At 36.8% G+C, this 17,726-nt stretch overlaps 1 protein-coding gene across 5 annotated transcripts in view; it reads left to right on the top strand.

The window, feature by feature from the left end:
• Nucleotides 1–17,726, top strand: part of SMCHD1 (structural maintenance of chromosomes flexible hinge domain containing 1) — a 211,088-nt gene that overhangs the window by 64,738 nt on the left and 128,624 nt on the right. Inside the window, exon 1 of one of the 5 annotated variants that reach the window (XM_077135876.1) lies at nt 7,140–11,603. The exons of the other annotated variants lie outside the window; for them this stretch is intronic. Coding sequence (XP_076991991.1) covers nt 11,572–11,603 — 32 coding nt within the window. The 5' untranslated portion in view covers nt 7,140–11,571. Of the gene's footprint in view, nt 1–7,139; nt 11,604–17,726 lie in introns of those variants that run through there. 5 annotated transcript variants of the gene reach the window in all.

The raw sequence follows: 17,726 nt of genomic DNA on the forward strand, positions 1-17,726 counted from the left end.
TCCTTTTGTATATACCAAAAAAATCACAGTGTATTTTTATAGACTCCGGTCTGTGAGTGTTTTAATTAGCTAAAACTGCTGGAATGCAATATACCATAAAAGGGTTAACTTTTATAAAGGGGATTTATTAAGATACAAGTTGACAGTTCTAGCCATAAAAATATCCAAACTAAGGCATTCAGAGAAAGATACCTTGACTCAAAACTGATGTCTGAAGTCTTGGGAAGCATGGGAAGGCATGTGGCTAGCATCTGCTTGTTCTTGTTCCTGGTTCTATTGCTTCCAGCTTCTGATTCCAGTGTCATCCTCTTTAAGCATCTGTGGGTCCACACTTAGCTGCTGTGGGGCAAAACTCTGGATTTCATCTCTTAGCTTAGCATCTCTTGGGGCCAGAGATATTTTCTCTACAGATTCTGGCTATTTCTGTGAGTCCTTACATGGCACTCAAGCTATTTCTCTCTCGATCTCCAAACATCTGCGTCTGTTACTTCTGAGCTTTTACAGAACTCCAAAATGCTTCCCATTTCCAGAACTCCAGTAAACTAATCAAGATCTACCTTGGATGGGCAGAGTCACATCTCCATCTAATCAAAAGGTCATACCTACAGTTGGGTATTACACATCTCCATGGAAACAATGTAATCAGGAGGTTCCACTCTGCAATATTGGATAAGGATTATAGAACATCACTGTCCCCATAAGTTTGGTTAGGTCAAAGCACTTGGCTTTTTTGGGGTGTGCAACAATTTCAAACCCTACAGTGAGCATGTGGGTTTCTCGCCAGTTTTAGGAATTGTGAACATTACTTTTATGAATAGTTTTCTAAATGTTTCCTGGTACATAGTGCAAAAATTTCTTTCCAGTATGTGCATAGGAGGGAATTTGTAGATCCTAATGATGAATGTTCCAGTTTACAAGGTGAAAGCAAATTGTTTTCCAAAGCAATGGAACTAATTTATGTATTCACCACCTATGCAAATTTGTTAGAACTCAGCTATGAAACAGTTTGGGTCTGGTCTATTTTATGTGGGAGGAATTTCACTGTTGCTTTCATTTATTTAGTAGAATTAGAACAATATTTAGGCTTTCTATTTTTTATTAAGTTCATTTTGCTAAATAATGTTTTACGCTGAATTTATCCATTTCATTTAAATTATTTGTCTCTTTGCTTTGGTTTATTTTATTCTTTTTCTGGGTTCTAGAGGTAGAATCTTAGATTACTAACATGAGACCTTTCCTTCCTAATATGAATACTTTGTGCTATAAATTTTCTTCTAAGGACTACTTTAGCTACATTTCCCATGGTTTTTGATATGCTATTTTCACTTTCATTTTAGTGTGTTTTTTATTTCTTTTACAGCATGCTCTTTGACCTGTGCATTGTTCAGGAGCATATTGCTTAATTTCCAAATGTTTCCAACAGATTTTCCTGTTTTCTTTCTGTTATTGATTTATTGTTTGATTTCATTAAGGTCAGAAGACATACTCTATGATTTCAAATCCTAAAATATTTTTGAGGTTTGTTTCATGGTTTATTCCCAGGATTTGATCTATGTTGATGAATTTTCAAAGTGTCCTTGAAAAGAATGTGTATTCTGTTGGGTGGAGTGTTCTATAGGTGTCACTTAGATCTCATTGGTTAATGATACTGCTCCGTCTTTCTCCTATCTTACTGATTTTCTTTGTGGTTTTTACTAAGAGAGGGGTATTAAAGTTCCCTGCTATAATTGTGAATATATATATCTGTTTCTCTTTTCAATTCTCTTAATTTTTTCTTCATATTGTCTTCTGGTGCATTCACATTTACAATTGTAATAACTTCTTTGTGAACTAACTCTTTATCATTATGTAGTACTACTCTTTTTCCCTGGTAATTTTTTTTACTCTGAAATGTATTTTTTCAGATATCAGTATAGTTAATGCAGCCTTTTTTTTCAAATGTAATTTTGTTCAGATATATTCACATACCGTACAGTCCATCCAAAGTGTACAAACATTGACTCACAGATCATCATATAGTTGTACATTCATCACCACAATCAGTTTGAAATATATTCATTGCTTTAAAAAGTATATATGTATTTATATAAATATCTAATAAAGGACAAAAGAATAAAAGCCCAAAGCATCTCCTACCACTTATCTGCCCCTATTATTGACTCCTCATATTGGTGTGATAACATTTGTTACTGTTGATGAAAGAATATGAAGATACTACTGTTGACTATATTCCATAGTTTGTGATAGTTGCACTTTCCCTTATGTACCACTCTATATGAACTCCTTGTAATATTTTTGTGCATTTGTTCTAGTTCATGAAAAAAATTTTTAATATTTGTGCTGCTGATCACAGTGATTGTCTACCCCTACATTTATTGAGTTGTACAGTCCCATGTTTCACCACTGGCTTTTCTTCTGATGACATAGATGACTTTAAATGTCCCGTTTCTACCACATTCGCTCACAGTTCAACACTGTTAATTGTACTCACAGTAATGTTCCACCATCCCATCTATCCATTTCTACTCATTTAAATTCATCCTAGTAAAAAATTATGCACATTTAGGCAACTGCTCCACATTCCTGAGCCTCATTCTCTCTCCTGGTAATCTAGTTTTTATAGATTTTATGTCGGTGAATTTACATATCATAATCAATTCATATTAGTGAGATCATACAATATTTGTCCTTTTGTGTCAGGCTTATTTCACTTAACATGATGTCCTAAAGGTTCATCTGTATTGTTGTATACTTTAGGACATCATTCCTTCTTATTGCTGAATAATCCATCATATGTATATACCACATTTTTTAATCCATTCATATCTTAATGTACACTGAGTTCCATCTTTTGGCAATTGTGAATAGTGCCTCTGTGGACATCAGTGTGAAAATGTCTGTTCGTGTCCCTACTTTCAGATCTTCTGGAAATATCCAAGTAGCTGGATTACTGGATAGTAGGGCACCGTATAGTTAGCTTCCTTAGGGGCCACCAAACCATCCTCCACAGTGGCTCTACCATTTTACATTCCCACCAGCAGTGAATAAGTGTTCTAATTTCTCCACATCCTCTCTAGTAGTTTTCTGTTTTGTTAATAATGGCCATTAGTAGATGTGAAGTAATATCTCATTGTGATTTTGATTTACATTTCCCTAATAGCTAGTGAAGATGAACATCTTTTCATGTGCCTTTTTAACCGTTTGTATTTGCTCTTAGGAAAGACGTCTTCAAATCTTTTGCCCACTTTTCATTTGGTTGTATATATTTTTATTGTTGAGTTGTAGGATTTCTTTAATATTCTGGATAGTAAACCTTTATCAATATTTATTTCCAAATATTTTCTCCCATTGAATTTGCTGCCTTTACCCCTTGACAAAGTCCTTTAAAGCACAAAATGTTTTAATTTTAAAGAGGTCCTATTATCTGGTTCTTCTTCTGTTGCTTCTGCTTTGGGTGTAAGGTCTAAGAAACCATTGTCTACCACACGATTTTGAAGATGCTCCCTACGTTTTCTTCTAGGAGTTTTGTGGTCCTAGCTTTGATCCATTTTGAGTTAATTTTTTATAAGGTGTGAGATGGGGGTCCTCTTTTGTTCTGTTGTTGCATTTGGATATCTAGTTCTTCCAGCATCATTTGTTGAAAAAACTATTCTGTCAGTTAAGTAGACTTGCTAGCCTTGTCAGATATCATTGGCCATAGATGTGAGAATCTATTTCTAAACTCATAAATTGATTGCATTGATCAGTATGTCTATCTATATACCAGTACCATGTTGTTTTGACCACTATGGCTTTCTGATATGCTTTAGATCAAGAAGTGTTCATCCCTCAGCTTTGTTCTTCTTTCTCAAGATATTTTGGTCTGTTCTATCCCATCCTTCCAAATAAATTTGATAATTTACTTTTCCATTTCTGCAAAGTAGGCTGTTGAAATTTTTATTGGGTTTGTATTCTCTAAATCAGTTTGGGTAGAATTCACATTTTCATGATATTTATTCTTACAATCCATGAACACGGAATATCCTTCCATTTATTTAGGTCTTCTTTGATTGATTTTAGCAGTGTTGTACAATTTTCTGTGTCCAGGACCTTTTACATCTGTGATGGTTAGGTTCACTTTGGGCAGGTGATGGTACCCAGTTACTGGTTGTCCTAGTTTGCTAGCTGCTGGAATGCAATATACCAGAAACAGAACAGCTTTTAACAAGGAGAATTTAATGAGTTGCTAGTTTATAGTTCTAAGGCCGAGAAAATGTCCCAGTTAAGGTAAGTCTATAGAAATATCCAATCTAAGGCATCCAGGGAAAGATACCTTGGTTCAAGAAGGCCGATGAAGTTCAGGATTTCTCCTCATCTGAGAAGGTACATGGCAAACACAGTCAAGAGTTTCTCTCTCATCTGGAAAGGCACATGGTGAACACAGTCAGGGTTCCTCTCTCATCTGGAAGGGCACATGGCGAGCATGGTGTCATCTACTAGCTTCTTCTCCTGGCTTCCTGTTTCATGAAGCTCCCCGGGAGGCATGTTCCTTCATCATCTCCAAAGGTTGCTGGCTGATGGACTCTCCACTTCTTGTGGCTATGTCATTCTGCTCTGCTCTCTCTGAATCTCTCTCTCCAAATGTCTCCTCTTTTATAGGACTCCAGTAAACCATCAAGACCCACCCAAATGGGTGGAGACATGTTGTCACCTATCCAGTTTAACAACCACTCTTGACTAAATCACATCATCCAGGGAGATGATCTGATTACAGTTTCAAACATACAGTATTGAACAGAAATTATTCTACCTTTATGAAATGGGATTTTGATTAAAACATGTATTTTCTAGGGGGCATACTTCCTTTCAAACCAGCACACTAGTCAAGGAAGCACTAGTCTAACCACTGCTGCAAAGATATTTTGTGGACTTAAATCATCAGCAGTTGATTTCATTTATGGCTGATTATATATACAATTACCTAAGGGGAATGTCTTCCACAATGAGAGAATCCAGTCAGCTAGATTTAATCCAATCAGTCAAAGACTTTTGCAAGAAAGGTGATGACTTCAGCAGTCAGAGAAGAGAATTTTCATCATGATTTCAGCCAGTCAGACACCCCTGGGGAGTTCATTGAAGAACTTCAGCATTGTTGCCAGCTCATGGCCTGCCCTACGGAATCTGAACTCATGCATCCCAACAGTTGATTGAGAACTTTTATAAAATGCCGTATTTATAGGTATCTCATGTTGGTTCTTTTACCTAGAGAACCCTGATTAATAAAGCATTCTTGGTTAAATTTACTCCCAGAAATGTGATTCTTTACATGGCTATTGTAAATGAATTTTTTTTCTTAGTTTCCTCCTCAGGTTGGTCATTACTAGTTTATAGAAATACTACTGATTTTCGCATGTTTATCTTGTATCCTGCCACTTTGCTGAACTCCTTTATTAGCTCTAGTAGCTTTGTTGTAGTTTTTTGGGGGACTTTCTAAATATAGGATATCATCTGCAAATTGGGAGTTTTACTTCTTCCTTTCTGATTTGAATGCCTTTAATTTCTTTTTCTTGCCTAACTACTGTAGCTAGAACTTCTAGTACAGTGCTGCATATCAGTGGTGATAGTGGGCATCCTTGTCTTGTTCCCAATTTTAGAGGGAAAGCTTTTAGTCTTTTGCATAGTTTTGATTTCAGTGACTGTCTCGAAATGTGTCTGGGTATTTCTCTCTCAGCTTCTCTGAGCTTTCTTGAGTTTTATCTGTCTTTCATCCTCTCATAATGGACTCCAGCAAGGAGATTAAGACCCATCTTGAATGGGTTGGGTCACATCTCCATAGAAACAACCTAATTCAAAGATCCCACCCAATAATAGGCCTATCCCCATTGCACATGGCCTTTTATGGGGTACCTAACAGCTTTAAACCAGCACAAGATGTTCTATATATTGAAGAGAGTGGTGTTTTAAAGTCTCCTGCTATTGTAGAGACATCTCTTACTCCCTTCAGTTTGCCAGTATTTGCCTCATGTACTTTGGAGCACCTTAAATAAGTGTGTAAATATTGATGATTATTTCTTCTTGGTTAATTTCTCTTTTTATTAATATAAAAGTGTCCTTTTTGGTCTCTTTTAACATTTTTGCATTTAGAGTCTGTTTTTTTCTGATACGATTAAAGCTGCCTCAGCTGTTTTTGATTACTTTCTGTGTGGCATCTCTCTCTCTCTCTACCCTTTCACTTTCAACCTGTTTGTATCTTAGGGTCGAAAATGAATCTCTTGTAAAACAGCATATAGTTTAATCATATATATATGTTTTAATCTATTCTGCCAGTCTTTGTCTTTTGATTGGGGAGTTTAATCCATTAGCATTCAATATACTGTGAAAGCAGTCTTCACTTTGACCCATTTTATTCTTTGGGTTTTATTGGTCAGATCTATTGTTTTTCCTCTTTTCATTGTTTTAGTTACCCTTACTGAATAGTTTTCATTGCTGTACTCTCCTCCTTTCCTCTCTTTCCTATCTTTTCATGCAGCAGAATTATTTCTTGTAGGTCAGGTCTCTTGCTAATGAACTCACTCAGCTTCTGTTTATCTGTGAATACTTTAAATTCTCCCTTGCTTTTGAAGGACAGCTTTGCTAGATAAAGAATTCTGATTGGCAATTTTTCTCTTTCAGTTTCTTTAATATACCCTACCACTGCCCTCTTGCCTCCAAAGTGTCTGGATGAAAATTCATCACTTTTTTATATGTGGTGAATTGATTTTTCAGGATTCCTTCTTTCTGGCATTTTACTGATTAGTATGTGACTTGGAGTGGGTCTTTTCGGATTTGTTCTGTTTGCAGTGTGTAGAGCTTCTTCGACTTACATATTTATGTCTTTTATACAAATTGTGAAATTTTCAGCCATTATTTCCTCAAATATTTCTTCTTTCTGGACCTTCTCTCTTCTCTTTTTCTTTTGGGATACCTATGATGTATATATTTGTGCACTTTGTATTGTCATTCATTTCCCTGAAAACCCTGCTCATATTTTTTCATTTTTCTCCGTTTGTTGCATTCAAATTTTGTTGCTTTGTCCTCTAGCTCACTGATTCTTCCTTTTACCTCTGCAAATCTGCTGTTGACTTTTGTACCTTTTTAAAAAATGTTTTAATGTTTTTATTGTAAAATGTAAAATATATACAAAGAAAAAGCAAAAATTCAAAGTATACTTCAACAAGTAGCTACAGAATAGATTTGAGAGTTTGTTATGGGTTAACATTCACCGATTTCAAATTTTTCCTTCTAGCTGCTCTAAAACACTGGAGGTTAGAAGACATATTAATAGAGTGATTAAATAGTCAGAGATAATGTAAAATCTTATTTTCTCTGTTATACTTCTTCCTCCATCTTTGATCCTTCTCCCAACCCATAGAGATTTTTAGGCAGTGCCCATTCTGAATTTTTCATGTCAACACAAAAGGATAGGGAGATGTAATTAACTGATAATCTGGAGAGGCTGGTCCCTCTGTTTATAATTCATCTAACCTAGAAACTGTCTGGAAATTATAGGTTCCAGGAAAGCAAACTTAGTACATGAAACTTATATAGAGTCTCAGTTTGTGCCCTAGTGTTCTTAAGAATTAACAGAAGTGATGTTGGTTGAGGTTTAACAAACCATGGCAATAAATGCAATCTCACAGAAGCTTGCATAAGTGTAGCCTCCAGAATAACCTCTCAACTCTATTTGATCTCTCTTGGACACTGATTCCTTGCTTTCTTTTCTCCCTTTTCATCCAGAAGGCATCGCTGATCCCATGGTGCCAGGGCCAGACTCATCTCTGGGAGTCAGGCCCCATGTTGTCAGAGAAATTTTTACTCTTAAATGTCATGTCCCACAGAATGGGGAGGGTAATGATTTCCTTGCAGAGTTGGACTCGAGAGAGAGGGGTCAGATCTGAGCAACAAAAAGTGGTTTCTTGGAAGCAACTCTTAGACCTCGTATGATTACTCTTAACTTTTCCCCTACAGAAATAAGTTTCATAAGGGCAATCCTCAAAATCAAGAATATGGCCTATTTTCCTGGGAGTCCCCAGTGGTTGAGTGGGTACTCAGGGCTTTAAAAGATGAGAAAGTTTAATAGTTCCATATATGTATTTTTTCCTTTAGACCCTCAAGGGACTCTACCAATACTTTTTAATTATCAACCCACTGTAGTCTGAAATGTATCGGGTGTTACATTAAGCTATATGGAATTAATTACAAGGCCTCATTGCTGTTTTGGATGCCAAGAGTTTGAGTTGTTTAAATGTGCTATCCAGACAGTCTGATTTAGATTATGTACTATCCAGACAGTCTGATTTAGATTATGTTACAGAAAATTTAGGTTTTAGAGTGTATGCACTATCATCTTTTATCCTGTATTCTGATTTTCCTTAGTCCTAGCCAGATTGGCTTTGTTTTTAACTGTAATTGAGATCTGATCTATTTTTCAGTTATTTTAACTGTTGTTATGTATAACTATGCTAACTTTCATGGCTGCAGCCCTCCATTTCTGGAACTTATGGCTGCTGTAAGGGCTTACAATCTAGGTTCCAATTTTCTTAGAAATATTTTCTGAAAGAGATCTTAGCATATTTGCTCATTTGTTTCTGACTTATTTTGCACACACACTGTCCTCAAGATTAATTCAGTTCGTTGTGTGCTTCTCAGTGCACTCTCTTTTTGTAGCTGCACCATATTTCACAATATAAATTTATCACAGTTTGCCATTCTGCTTCTCAGTCATTGTACCGTTTGGCTTCCTCCTCTATTGGGTGGGCATCATGGATAATGTCCAAAATAAACAAACCATGTCTTACAGTATCCTCGCTTGGTTGTATTATCAGCAGCATTCTCGATTGTAGGCAATTTTCATTTTCCATAGTGACAAAGAACTGACATACACAGTGTCACTAATTATCAAATCAAAAGTTTCCCTTATCACTCCCCCTGCCCCCATGCAGTTTGTTGCCCCTGAGAGTGCTGTGTTACTGTTGATGTCTTTCTAATTACTGGCCATAGCATGCATTTTTAATTTTCCCCATACCCCTCTACTATTGATTCTTTGTCCAATATCCAATCTTTGAAATAGTTCATGTGAGACCTTACTTATAATTGTTGATTTAATCAGCAGTATACATGGTACTATACATCCTCTTTCAGTCATATTAACCTTCAATATGACAGTATTACTGATAACCCCACTGATTAGTTTCCACCAAGTCTCTCCATTCCCTTGCATTTAGGTTCCATTGGGTAGCCATTCTGTCTCCAGCTTCTGTGTACCTCTAAGTCTGTGATATTCTACAATGTAACCTCAGAGATTACCTTTACCAGAGTCATAACAGTGAAATCATACAATATCTGTCCTTTTCTGTCTGGCTTATTTCATTCAGAATTATGTCCTCAAGGTTCATCCACGTGGTCATATGCTTCAGAATATCATTTCATCTTACTGCTGCATTATATTCTATTGTACCTATATATCACATTTTGTTATACACTTGTCTGTTGATGGACTCTTGGATTGTTTCCATCTTTCAGCAATTGTGAATAGTGCCTCTGTGAACACTGGTGTGCAAATGTCTATTCATGTCACTGCTTTTGGCTCTTTGGATATATACTGAATATTGGTATTGCTGGGTATTGGGCAACTCAATATTTAATTTTCTGAAGAATAGCGAAATTGTTTTTCCTAGCAGTTGCACCAATATACATTCCCACCAACAGTGAATAAGTGTTCCACTTTCTCCACATCCTCTCCAACGTTTGTAGTTTTCTGTTTGCTTAATAGCAGCCATTCTAATAGATGTGAGGTAATACCTCATTGTCGTCTTGACTCTTATTTCTGTAATAGCTAATGATAATATCTCTTGTGCTTTTATTAAAAATTTTTGTGTGTGTGAAATGTAACATATATACAAAAAAGCAATGAATTTCCAAATACATTTAAACAAGTACTTATAGAACAGAATTTAAAGTTTGGTTTGCATTACAGTTCCATGATTTTTCGTTTTTTCTTCTAGCTGCTCCAGGACACTGGGGAACAACAGAAATAACAATATAATGACTCAGCAGTCATACTCATTTGTTAAATCCTATCTTCTCTGTTATATTCCGCCTCCTCTTTAAATAACATATATACATGAAAGCAATAAATTTCAAAATACATTGCAACAATTAGTTGTAGAACAGATTTCAGAATTTGGTGTGGGTTATAATCACAATTTTAGGTTTTTATTTCTAGCTGCTGTAAGGTACTGGAGCTAAAAGAAATATCAATATAATTCAGCAATCATACTCATTTGTTAAACCCGACCTTCTCTATAACTCCACTGTCATCTTTGATCTTTCTCCCACTCTTTAGGGGTATTTGGGCTATTCCCATTTTAACTTTTCCATATTGAAACAAGCTGTCACTAATATGGGATAGGGGGTTTCAACTAGCTGATGTTCTGGAGAGGCTGGCCACTCTGCAGTTCAGGACTTATCTTGTCTAGGGACCTATCTGGAGGTTGTATGTTTCTGGAAAGTTAACCTAGCGCATGGAACCTTTGTAGAATCTTATATAATGCACTAGGTATTTTTTAGGATTGGCAGGAATGGTTTTGGTTGGGGTTTGAAAACTTATGATAGGTAGCAATGTGTAACTGAAGCTTGCCTAAAAGTGACCTCAGAGTAGCCCCTTGACTCTATTTGAACTCTGTTGGCCACTGATACCTTATTTGTTACACTTCTTTTCCCCCTTTTGTCAGGACGGCATTGTTGATCCCACGGTGCTGGGGTCACGCTCATCCCTGGGGATCATCTCCCACACCGCCAGGGAGACTTTCATCCCTGTATGTCATGTCCCACGTAGGTGGGGAGGGCAGTGGTTTCACTTGCAGAGTTGGACTTAGAGAGAGGCCACATCTGAGCAACAAAACAGATCCTCTGAAGATGACTCTTAGGCATACTTATATGTAGCCAAAGCTTCTCTACTACATAGATAAGCTTCACAATAGTAAGCCTTGAGATCAGAGGCTTGGCCTATTGATTTGGATGTCCCTAATGTTTGGTGTGGTATCTGGGGTTTCCCCAGTGGTAAAGTTTAATAGTTCTGTAGTTTTTCTCCCATCCCTCCAGGGACTTTGCCAATATGTTTTGATTATCTGCTTGCTATAATCTGGGCTATATCCAGGCATTACATTAAGCTGTATAGGATTAAAGGCTCTCATTCTTATTCTCGGCTCCCTGTGTTTGGATTGTTTAAATGATCTATCCATACAGGTTGAGATAGATTATGTGCTGCAGAAAATTTAGGTTCCGAGCATAGTAAAACTTTCTTCCTTTGGTCTCAAAGAGTAGGTGAAGTTCTAAAATACAGGCAATGTCTTCCTTACCTCTGTATTCTGAATTACCTTAATTCCAACCCAATTGGCTTCATTCTTATCTTGAATTCCAGGTTATACATATATAAACCCTTCAAAATCCAGAAATAAAACCATAGATAAAAGGAGCATCAGACGCAAGGTTTTCACAACCACACAGTCAAATTGCAAAAGGTGTATCATTACACAATTATCTTCAAGAAACATGACTACTGGAACACAGCTCTACAGTTTCAGGTACCCCCTAGTCACTCTAATACACCATAAACTAAAAAGGGGATATCTTTATAATGCATAAGAATAACCTCCAGGATGACCTCTCGACTCTGAAATTTCTCAGCCACTGATACTTTATTATGTCTCATTTCTCTCTTTGTCCTTTTGGTTGAGAAGATTTTCTCAGTCCCTTGATACCAAGTTCCCTCTCATCCCAATAGTTCTGTCCCACGTTGCCAGGGAGTTTATACCCCTGGAAGTCATGTCCCACATAGAGGAAGGAGGGCAGTGAGTTCACGTGCTGTGTTGACTTAGAGAGAGAGAGGTATGGTACTTATTCTTATATTTAGGTGTTTGATCCAGTTTGAGTTCATTTTTGTTTGGGGTGTAAGGTAAGGGTCCTATTTCATTCTTCTGGCTATTAATAACAAGTTCTCCCATGCCCATTTATTGAAAAGTCTATTTTGTCCTGTTTCAGTGGATTTGGGGGCTGTGTCAAAGATTAATTTACCATAGATTTGTTGGTCCATTTCTGCACTCTCAATTCAATGCCATTGCTCAATACTTCTGTCTTTGTGCCAGTACCATGCTGTTTTGACCACTGGGTATGGCTTTATAAGTTTTAAAATCAGGTAGTGTTAATTCTCCCACTTCATTCTTCTTTATTAAGATGTTTTTAGTTATTCAGAGTCTCTTTCCCTTCCAGATAAATTTGATAACTAGCTTTTCCAAGTCTTCAAAGTAGGTAGTTGGAATTTTGATTGGTACTGCAGTGAATCTGTAAATCAGTGTGTGTAGAATTGACATCTTAACTACATTTAACCTTCCTAGCCATGAGCATACTCCATGAGCATGGTCTTTCCACCTATTTATGTTTTCTTTTAACAATGTTATGTACTTCTCTGTGTTCAAGTCCTTTATATCCCTAGTTAAGTTCATTCCTAGATACTTAGTTCTTTAAATTCTATTTTGAATAGGATTTTTTCCTTAATTGACTCCTGGGTTAGGTCATAACTTATGTATAGAAACATTAATAATCTTTGAACATTAATTTTATAACCTGCCACCTTGATGGATTTGTTTTTTCTTTGTTCTTTTTAACCATCTGTATTCTTCAGAAAAGTGTCTATTCATATCTTCTGCCTATTTTATATTAGTTCTTTTGTTTTTGAGCTGTATAGTTTATGAACACAGGATATCAGGCCTTTATCTGTGGTTTCCAAGTACTTTGTCCTATTGAGTTGGCTGCCTGTTCGCCTTTTTGAGGAAGTCCTTTGAGGCACAGAAGCTTTTGATCTTGCTCCCATTTATCTATTATTTTTCTTCCTTTCACCCTTTAGGTGCTTGAGGTGTAAAGTTTAAGTTTAAGTAAAGTTTAAGAAACTAGCTTATTGCTAAATCTTGAAGCTTATTCCCTACATTTTCTTCTAGAAGTTTTATGGTACCAGCTCCTACATTTATGTCTTTAATCCATTTCGAATTAATTTTTGTATAGGGTATAAGGTATAGGGGTCCTCTTTCATTCTTTTGTCTGTTGATAGCCAGTTCCCATTTATTGAAAAGGCTGTTCAGTCCCAGTTCAGTGGATTTGGGGACCTTACTGAAGATCAGTTGTCCAAAGATTTGGTGGTCTATCTCTGCACCCTTTTCTGTTCCTTTGGTCGATACTTTTAGCTTTGTGCCAGTATCATGCTATGCTGTTTTGACCACTGTGGCTTTATAATAAGCTTTAAAATCAGGAATTGATAGTCCTGTCACTTTGTTCTTTTTAAAGATATCTTTAGCTATTCGGGGTCTCTTTCCCTTCCAAGTAAATTTGATAACTAGCTTTTCTACATCTTCAAAGTAGGTTGATGCGATTTTGATTGGTGTTGCATTGACTCTGTAGATCAGTTTGCATAGAATTGACATCTTATTGACATTCAACCTTCTTATCCATGAGCATGAAATATGTTTCCATCTGTCTAGATAATTTTTAGTTTCTTGTAGCAGTGCTCTGTAGTTTTTTGTGTATAAGTCCTTTACTTCTCCGGTTAGGCTTTTTCCTAGATATCTGATTCTTTTCGTCACAATTTTGAACGGAATTTCTTCCATAATTGTCTGATAGGTCATTGCTTCTACATTCAAACAGTACTGATTTTTGTACATTAATCTTGTATCCTACCATGTAGTTTATTTTTACTTTCATCTATGGTTCCTTTTATTTCGGTATGATAGTGTTTTACTATGTATTCTTTCAAATTCTTCTTTATGCTCTTCTGCTATCTTTTTACTATCCTCATCTCTTTAGCCATTTTGTTGAAATTATTTAGGAGAATTTGTTGAATATATTTGATTAGTTCCAAATTCTGTATCTCCTACTTTTTCAATTTGATCATTTTGCCTGGCTGTGTCTTTTTGGCTTAGAATTTTTGCTGGTATTTGGACATCTGATTATCTTGATAAGATTATTTTGAATGTTGGTTTCCCTCTCATCTAAGATTTTATTGTTGATTCAGCTTGTGTTAATAGTCTTCTTTGCACCTGGCTCATCAGTATTTCCTAACCAAGACAGGGCCAAGTTTTCCACACTGAGGGTACAGGCCAATTCCAAAGGGCACTGGAACTTAGCTTCCCAAGAGTGCACTTTCTCAGCGTACGAGCAGATGACACTCTGGCATCCTGTTGCCCATGGCCCTACAAATGATATAAGGTATTTTTAGCCCTCTGTTTTCTCTGTTTCTGAGGCAGACAGAAATGATGGCACCACAGCTGCAGGCACCTATCCAGAAAGAACCAGGCTCTGGGACTCAGCAGTCCAATTTTGCCAACAGTTGGGTAGGACCTGTGTTGCATCCCTCTCTGTTCCTGAGTTGTATGGCTTACCCAACTCTCCCAGACTGTAGCAGCCAACCAGACAGGGTCCCAGCTGGCAAGAAGCTGATGGCCTCGAGAGTGGAGAATGGGTGCTGGGAGCTGTGCTAAGTTACGTCACTCATCACATTTCACTGTTTGTGGAAACAGTGGCATAGAGGCCCTCCAGGTTCCTGCCTGGAAGGGACCAAGGCTTCACGATCCAGAGGGTCATCTGTTGCATCAGAGCTATGCTGCATCCCTCTCTGATCCTGGGGAGGAGCTTCACTGTCTCTACCAGTTGGCCGCAGTCATTTGGGCCATTCAGAGGGTGCTGGCCTAGAGACTGAGGGATGTATGCTGTGAGGTGTGGTGGAGTTGAGTCTCTCACCACAGTTTCTCTGTGTGTAGAGATAATGGAATCGCAGGCACTCTGGGCTCCTTTGTGGAAAGATATAAGTGTGGGACCCAAAGAGTCAACTTTGCCAGCCAATAGTTGGATCAGGACTGTGCTGTGTCCATCTCTTTTCCCGGTGGGGAGTGCTTCTCTTTCTCTCCCAGTCTGCAACTGCCAGGTGGGTGAGAACCAGGCAGAACCAAAGCTGCCAGCCTTGGTGGTGGTGGATGGGCCCCGGAAGCTCTGGTCAAGTTCATTCACTGCAATTTCTCCATCATAGTTTTTCTGTTTCTTTGTCTCACTCTCCCTTGTATGTTGCAGTGGTCCTTCCCTGATCTTCTGAGCCCCAGAACCACTGCTTTGGGCAGTTTCTGCCAGTTTTCTAGGTGTATTTGGTGGAGGAGAGAGTTCTGCTTCTCCTTATTCCACCAAGTTCCTGGAGGACCCCCAGCATTTTCATTCATGTTTGTATGGTGTATCTTTTCCCATTGATTTTCTTTTAACCCAATTATGTCATTTTATTTATATGAGTTTCTTGTGCACAGCATATAGTTGGGTCAGTTTTTTAAAAGATCCATTTTGCCAATTTTACTTGTATTTAGATAATTACATTTAATTTTATTATTGATTTGTTAGTAATAAGTCTGTCATCTTATCTTTTTTTTCTTTGTTCCTTTTGTTTTTTGATTCTCTCTGTCTTTTCTGACCTATCTGACTGAGTTACTTGAATATATTTTAGTATTCCATTTTCTATATATTATTTTAAAGTATATCTCTTTGTGTATATGTTTGTGTTTTATAAGGGTTAGTCTAGGGATCACTGTATAGATATGTAACTCACCACAGTCTACTACTGTGGGCATTTTACCACTATGAATAAATTGCAGGAGCCTTGACATTAGTTATATCCCTTTACTCTTTCCCATTTATAATTTAGTTGTCATAAACATTACCTCTATATGTATAGAGAATCACATCAGTGTTATTTTTATTTCAACAGTCTAAGATAATTTAAAAAGTACAAGGGTAGAGAGATAGTCTATTTTATTTCCCTATGTGTATTTGCTTGTTTCATTGTTCTTTTTTTGTTCCTTGGGTGGTATACCATTTTCAAAATCTACTTTGTCTAATAATATAGCCACTCCAACTTTCTTTTAATTAGTGTTACTGTGGTAAATACCTTGATCTTTTCCTTTTAACCTATTCTGTAAATTTAAAGAGGGATTTTTGCAGGCCGCTTATAAATATGGCTTACATTTTGACAATCTCTGCCGTTTTAAGTCAGGTTTTAGACCAGTTATATTTAATGTGATTATGGGCCTGTGTGGGTTAAGGTTAAATTTACCATCTTATTTGTTTTTTATTTGTCTTGCCTGGTTTCTTTTCCCCTTTTATTTTTTTTCTGCCTTATATCAGATTGAGTATTTTCTGCATGAGATTCCATTTTAACTCCTTTGTTAGAGTATTAACTATACATTTTTGTTTTGTTGTTTTATTGGTAACTTACAGGTGAATGGTATAGCATCTTTAATTTATCACAGTCTACATCAAGTAGTGTTTACTACTTACGTATAAGTAGTGTAACAACAGTATATTTCCTTTGATCCCATGCAGCCTTTGTGCTTTTGTTTCAAACATTTTACTTTGACCTATTATAAATTTCAAAGTATGTTGTTATTTTTCATTAAATAATTATATATATCTATTTGTAAGTAATTATATTTTAAAGAGATTTAGAAAATTATCTTTTCTATTTACCCATTTATTTGCCGTTTTGGGTGCTCTTCATACCTTTGTGTAAATTCATGTTTCTATATGATATTTTCTTTTTTAGGGGTCTTCCTTAAACAATTTTTTTGTAGCTCATGTCTGCTCTTGATGAAATATTTTTAAACTTTTGAATGTCTGAAGAGTCTCTATTCTTCCCACCTGTTCTAGTTTGCTAGATGCTGGAATGCATTATGCCAGAAACAGAATGGCTTTTAAAAGGGGGAATTTAATAAGTTGCAAGTTTACAGTTTTGAGGCTGAAAAATGTGCCAGTTAAAACAAGTCCATAGAAATATCTGATCTAAGGCATCCAGGGAAAGATACCTTGATTCAAGAAGGCTGATGATGTTCAGTTTCTCTCTCAAGTGGAAAAGGTACATCGTAAACACAATCAGGGTTTCTCTCTCATCTGGAAAGGCACATGGCAAACACAGTCAGCATTTCTCTCTAATCTGAAAGGCACATGGTGAACATGGTGTCGTCTGCTAGATTCCATCTCCAGCTCCACGGGAGTCATTTTCCTTCATCTCCAAAAATCATTGGCTGGTGGACTCTGCTTCATGGTTCTATAGCATTCTGTCTTCCTTCTCTGATCTTTCAGAATCTCCAAGGTCCCTGACTGGTGGACTCTGTGCTTCATGGTTCTGCAGTGTTCTAAGCTTTCTCCAAAATGCCTCTTTTATAGGATTCCAGTAAACTAATTAAGACCCACCTGAAATGGGTGGAGACTCAACTCCACTTAATCAAGTTTCCACTCTATAGTACTGAATAGGGATTAGAAGAAACCATTGCTCTCACAAGATTGTCTAGCATTAAAACATTGATTTTTAGGGTACAGAAGTCCTTTCAAACTGGTACACCATCCTTTAGAAATATTTTTGCTGAGTGTAGAATCTTAGGTTGAGTTTTCAAAACATTTCAGCACCTTAAAGATTTTGCTCCATTTTCTGCTGGCTTCCTATCATAGCTTATGATAAGAGATCTCTTATTCTCATCTTTATGCCTCAATATGTATTGTCTGTTTTAAGATTTTCTTTTATTGTTAGTGTGCATGTTTTCCAAGGTCACGTATATGTGTGTATTGGGTGGGCAGTGTGTGTGTGTGTGTGAGTGAGTGTGTACACATTGTCCTAGTTTGTGTTTGTG

The sequence above is a fragment of the Tamandua tetradactyla genome, chromosome 18 (assembly GCF_023851605.1).
Source record: "Tamandua tetradactyla isolate mTamTet1 chromosome 18, mTamTet1.pri, whole genome shotgun sequence".
In the NCBI taxonomy this organism is placed as follows: domain Eukaryota; kingdom Metazoa; phylum Chordata; class Mammalia; order Pilosa; family Myrmecophagidae; genus Tamandua; species Tamandua tetradactyla.